Genomic DNA, 6,142 nt, shown 5'->3' with positions numbered 1-6,142 from the left:
AGCGCGATATCGAATAATTTTGAACAGATGTCTCGTACGTAATATAGAGTTGACTCAGCTGCACGTTCGTCAAAAAATGTGTGAGGGAAAGAGAGAACGAGAGTCGGCAGTTTGAACGTTGTATAAACAGTTGTTACGACATCAGTCGTGAGTCGATTGAACGGTTTGTGAGTCAGTTGGCTTGGATGTTGTTTGATGACAGAATTGAAGGTTTATGAATGGAACGTCATTTTTTGTTGATTCATTTGAAACTTTTTCATGAACTTTAATGACTTTTACTTAAAATTCCTTTGATCAATCGTTTCATTTCCTTTATTGATGGAAAATGTATCAAAACCATGCTTTTGACTCGACTCCCAATTCTGACTTTTGACATGAAGTTTGGCACTGGGATGATGTTAGGGTGTCCTTTATCCATTTTAGATTTAACTTACAAAAATTATTTCCTAATTTTTATGTTTTTTTTATCCATTAAAATGGATTGCTGTGAAAAAATGTTAAAAATTAAAGTTTAGAAAAAACTTACCCACGATGGTCATCCTATTCGGTTCTCTGTCATCGTTCCTCTTGTGAAATCATCTGCTATTGTAAACAAAGAGCTCATCGACTGTAGTTGTTAATTTCTCAGGGATTTTTAAAATTTTATAAAAAAAATGTCTCACCTCATCCAAGATGTCCTGAATCAAGTTCGAGCCCAATTAAACCTCGAAGGTGTCAAATTATGGGATCCTCCTTACTACATCGATCCAGAGCCCATTGACGACAAGTTAGAAGTACGTATGACGTCGTTACAATTAAAAACAAAGACTTGAAGAATTTTCTTTCAATAGGAGTTGGGACGAACCTATGCCCTTGTCTTAAACCTTCCAACTGAAATGTGCGTCGCGGCAGTTAAAGAGCTCCAAAGTAACGCTCTTGAAAAGTTAGCTGCCAAAGCGAAATTCAATGCAACAGGTATTGCTTCGTTAAAGGTGCGAATCCCAAACCAACCGGGAGGCACAGATTTGCACACAGTCGAAGTTAGTTTAGAAGAGACAGGAAGTGCGTTACAGGAGATAATTGCCACGAAATTAAACGTCACAGTTGATAGGTTTGTGATAACACAAAAAAAAATCTACGTGGAAAATTGATATTTTTGGCTTTTCTGAAGCAATTGTAGATTTGCGGACAACAAACAATTCTGATGAAAAAAATTTTCTTCAAAAAATTTTCAACCCAAAATTCCAAAATTGCTTGAAAATCGAAGTTCAGGTGAAATTTTTTGAAAAAAATTTTTTTCACTAGAATTGTTCGTTGTCTCGAGTAGATCATTTTTCGCCAAGAAACATATGCCCGCAAACCTACCATTGCTTCAGAAAAGCCAAAAATATCAATTTTCCACGTAGATTTTTTTCTATGTGTCCTTGAAGTTTTATGAAATATTTTTTTTAGAGTTACTCTCATCTTCTCGGGCCACGTGGTTGATACTGCAAAGACATTATCATCGCAAAATGTGAAAAACAATCAACAATTACTTGCTTTAATTCGCTCAGCGGACGATTCAAAAGATGTTTATGCTGTAACTGCCAAAATCAAAAGTGATGCAGAGCTTTTAATACAAAATTCGTATTCTAATGATTTTCTTGTCATGGAAGATCAGCAAGGGAATCGCATTTACTTACCAGATGCTGAAAACAAAGCCTTGAAACTCGGCTTAGCTCTTCACAAAAAAGGTCGCGTTTACTTAAACCAAGAAAATTTTAACTTGGCATTGGTTCTTTTCTTGGAAGCGGATGAGCAATTTCGCACAGTAGCAAGTAGTTTATTGGAGTCTGTCGATAATTACGCCCTCTTGAATCTGGATATCGTTTGGTGCTATTTGTGCTTGAAAAGTGTGACCCATCTACCGGATGCTGAACGTCGTCTTCAGTTATGCGAAGAGAATTTTCGTCGCAGTTACGGTACAAATTTCAATCGTTTAGTTGACTTGAAGGGATCTGATGGCAACGAAAAAGCTCTCGTTATGAGACTGCATTTGCTCCAAGCTATTCTGATGTTTCACCAAAATCGACGAGGCGAAGCTCAAGCAATGCTCAGGATGGCAGAATCGGAGTTGCTTCAGTTGAAAGTCGATGACGCCGCGTTACAGAGTTTGATCGAGATGGGATATGGCTTGAGTGAAGCAAGGCTTGGGCTTCGGGCGACAGGGAATAATATCGCAGATGCGATTAATAATATCACGGAACGTCGTGAAAAGAAAAAAGAAGCAAGAAAAAAAGCAAGGAAAAACGAAGAATTGCTTGGGAAGGAATTTCGGAGCGGAAATGTCAATCCAAATTCGTTGAAAAAATTAATTGAGATGAATTTCGATAAGGATTTGTCTTCAATGGCATTGGAAAAAGCTGACAATGACATTAACGAAGCGATAAATTTGTTACAGAACGAGAGCGAGGAATTACGAAAGCAATTGGGGAAACGTAAAAAATTCCACGTGGAAGGAAATTTACTTCAAAATGTAAGTTTTTAAGTTTAGTTCCGGTAGATGGCGCTCTTGTCTTTGATAGAAGTTAAAATTTAAAGATTTCAGCGCCATCTGCGACACGAAAACAAGGAGGCTCGTGACTGAATTGCATGAGGAAATCCAAGTGACTGAGTGAGACGAATGAAATTGAATGAAATTTTCACTTTCATTCGTCTCAATTTTGGCTGACCGTCACTATGGATTTCCTCATGCAATTCAGTCACGAGCCTAGGATCTTAACGATCAAGTTCAAATTTTTTTTTAATTTTTTTTTCAGCTCGTTCAAATGGGTTTTCATACTGAACTCGCAAAAATGGCTCTCCAGAATTCCTTTAACAATTTGGATTCAGCTCTGGATTTTTTGCAATCTCTTCGCGATGATGGCAAATATGAAGAGGTTTTGTCAGGTTTAGCTGGGCCATCAACATCTAGTCAACAACCATCGATTCCTTTAGAAGAATTAAAAGAAGCCAAAGAATTTTTCGATAAGAAATTCGCTGAGAAGGAAGCATTTGAGCGATTTAGCGAAGGTTACAACAACGATGATGATGAACATTTGGACTTGCCGCTCACTCAAGAGGAAAGCTTAATTCAAGAGTACAAAGCAGCGTTGAACATGAATTAGTTTGACATGCACACAAAAAAATGTTTTTACACAAAAAAAAATAATATATAAATTTGAAAGTCATCAAAACAATAAAAGATGGACAAAATTAGTAGTTATCGATTGATTGAAATGTCACGATAAGGTCATTGCAACAGGTGAAAATGTTTTGGATTTCACAGATTTTTTTTTAAAGCATCAAGATCACAAAATTATAAGTTGCCTTTAAAAATTCTTTAGATTTTAAAAAAATGTTTTTATTAAAAAATTAATTAAAAATTTAAAAAAATTATCAAATTTTAAAAATTTACAACTTTTCATTAAAAAATTAAAAAATTTTTTATTTTTTAAATAATTTTTTTTTTTTAATTAAAAATTATTAAATTAATTATTTTTCATTTACCTAATATTTTTAAATTTATTAAATTAATGAATATTTAATTTTATCAAAATTTAACAGTATTTTTTTTTTTTAATTTTATTTTTATTAATTTTTTTTTTAAAAAATTTCAGAATTTTATTTCAAACCTGTCAATTTTTTTTTTTTTCAAGTCAATATTTTCTTACTTTTACACATTTTTTGAAAATTTTTGTTTTTCTAACTTTTTAATTTTTTTTACTTATTTTTAATTAAAAATTAATTTTAATTTTTTTTTAAATTTATTTTATAATTTTTTGATTTTTTTTGGTTTTTAAAATTATATGTATCTTAATTTATTTTATTTAATTATTCAAAAATTTATTTTATTTAATTTTCACAATTTAAAAAAGATTTAAGATTTTTTTTTTAAATTTAAGATTTTAAAAATTTTAAATTTATTTAGAATTTTTATGGAATTTTCTTACATACTTTTACATATATTTACACTTCAAATTAAAAATTTAGAAAAATTTTATTTTTCTTTTAAATATTAAATTTTAAAAAATTGTAAAAATTGACAAAATTTCGAAATTGAACTGATTTTAATGATTTTTATTTTTTTTTTTGTATAATTTTTGAAATTTTTTCCTCATGAGGCATTCGAAATAAAAAAATCCCTCATAAAATTTTTTCAAAAATTTTTTTTTAGGAAAAATCCAAAATATTTTCAAATATTGTAAAAGCCTCAAAATGACTTTTGAAAAAAACAAAGCAACTTTTTCACTTAACGTCAAGTTAAACAAAAAAATGCTTTGCAATCGCGTTGACAGATACATGCAAGCCAAACACCCCAAAATCTACGAACCCACTTTCCTTGAAAGCCCTTTTGCGGAAGTCGATTTCCGGGGAAATGGCATTCGTCAAGTTTATCTCGCCCTGACACGTGCCAACTTCATCATCTGCAACGAACGTCTTCCGCCTGCCGAGCAATCTCTCAAAAAATGCAAGAAAAAAATCGATCCTTATGCGGATTGTTTGGAACTTGACAACGTCGTGCCTTACCTCCATTGCGAATTTCACATTTGCAAACGTTTCGATCGAAATTTCCTGCATGTCATCTTGAATCGCGATGCCGAAACCAAAATGTACTTTGAGTTCGGACATCACTTTCATCGTTCCTTCTACTTCATGTGCTGGTCCGATTGCATCGTGAGCATGCCGGAAATCAAAGAAATGCTTTACAGCAAAATTGGCAAAGACACAGTGGATTTTGAGAACGAAAAAGAGGACAAATTTCAGGAAAATTGGGAAAATCCCACAAATTTGTTCGAAAAAACACGAGAAGAAGTCCAGAATTTGAAACGACGCGTGAACAGGTTGAAGAAAAATATCAAAAAACACGTGAAAATCAGCGACGAAAGTGAATCGGAGGAAAAAATGCATCTTTTAGCGGGATGCGAACGAAAATATTCGGGAGACAAAATCGATGTTGAAGCAATGAGACACAAACCTCTGATAGATCTTTACAAGAAAAGTCCCCGGCAAAGCGATAACAGCGTCGATAATATTTGGTTTTGAGTTTTGCGCGCGTTGAAGTCTCTTGATTGAGAGAAAAATAATTCAAAGTAGGGGAAATCGAGTTGAAGCTCATGTCGTGTTTTATTTAATAAACATCAAAAGTTGCTGTTTGTAATTTGTTTATGATTTAATGCACAATGTTGCAACGGTCGAAGGTGATGCCGATCGCAAAAAAAAACAGGTTTTAATATCAAGAAGTTAAGGATTTATTATGTAATTTGCATGAGTTGTTTGCAATTTTTCATTTGAATTTTTTCTGTCATTTTTTGATGTTTCATCAATTTTGAATTTTTGCAGTTCTTTGACGTCATAATAAAAAAAAATTATCTTGAGATGTTAAAAATAATTTTTTGGCTTAAATAAATTAATTAATTTAGGTATTTTTTTTTTTTTTTTTTTTAATTAAAAAAAAATAAATTTTTATGTTAATTAGAATTTTTATTTTTTTTTTTTAATTTAATTTAAATTTTATTTTAATTAAATTTAACTTAAATTATTTTTTTTAATTATTTTTTTTTTTCAAAATATTTTAAAATTTAATTAAAATTATTTTTTTTTTAATTTTAATTTTTATGTCAAAAAAATTAATTAGTGAAATTTAAATTTTTTTATATTTTTTTAAATAAAAATATTAAAAATTAAATTATTAAATTATTTTTGAATTAATTACAAATTTTTAAATTTAAATTTATTTAATTTTATTTCAATTGAAAAATTTTTTATTTTAAATTTTTTTTTAATTTAATTTAAATTTAAAATTTTTGTTTTTATTTTAAAAATTAAACTATTTAATTAATAAATATTTAATATTTTTTCATTTTAATTATCTTTAGGTAAATAATAGGTAATTATTAAAAATTAATTAATTAAAAATTTAATTTATTTTTTTTGTGCTATTTAATTTGAATTATTAATTTTATCACAAAAAAAAAATTTGTAAAATTTAGTTTTGACTGAATCTCAAATTTTAGCTTAAGTCAAAAATTAATTAAATGATTTTTTCAAATTTTTTTTTAATTAAATTTCATGCTAAAAATTGTAAACAAAACTCTCTAAATTTCAACCCATTTATTTAAAAAAAATTTCATCACCTCTTCTG

The 6,142-nt window shown here is 29.6% G+C and overlaps 1 protein-coding gene across 1 annotated transcript; it reads left to right on the top strand.

Moving 5' to 3' along the window:
* Window positions 1-534: 534 nt before the first annotated feature.
* Window positions 535-3,290, top strand: LOC134834046 (NEDD8 ultimate buster 1). Its single transcript, XM_063848564.1, has 4 exons — window positions 535-773; window positions 831-1,090; window positions 1,432-2,494; window positions 2,778-3,290. The coding sequence occupies exons 1-4, from the start codon at window positions 654-656 to the stop codon at window positions 3,123-3,125; spliced, it is 1,791 nt and encodes a 596-aa protein (XP_063704634.1). The 5' UTR covers window positions 535-653; the 3' UTR covers window positions 3,126-3,290.
* Window positions 3,291-6,142: the final 2,852 nt, after the last annotated feature.

This window comes from Culicoides brevitarsis, chromosome 3, assembly GCF_036172545.1.
Source record: "Culicoides brevitarsis isolate CSIRO-B50_1 chromosome 3, AGI_CSIRO_Cbre_v1, whole genome shotgun sequence".
Lineage (NCBI taxonomy): Eukaryota > Metazoa > Arthropoda > Insecta > Diptera > Ceratopogonidae > Culicoides > Culicoides brevitarsis.
The sequence above is the reverse complement of the archived record's forward strand: the minus strand, read 5'-3'. Positions and strand labels throughout refer to the sequence as shown.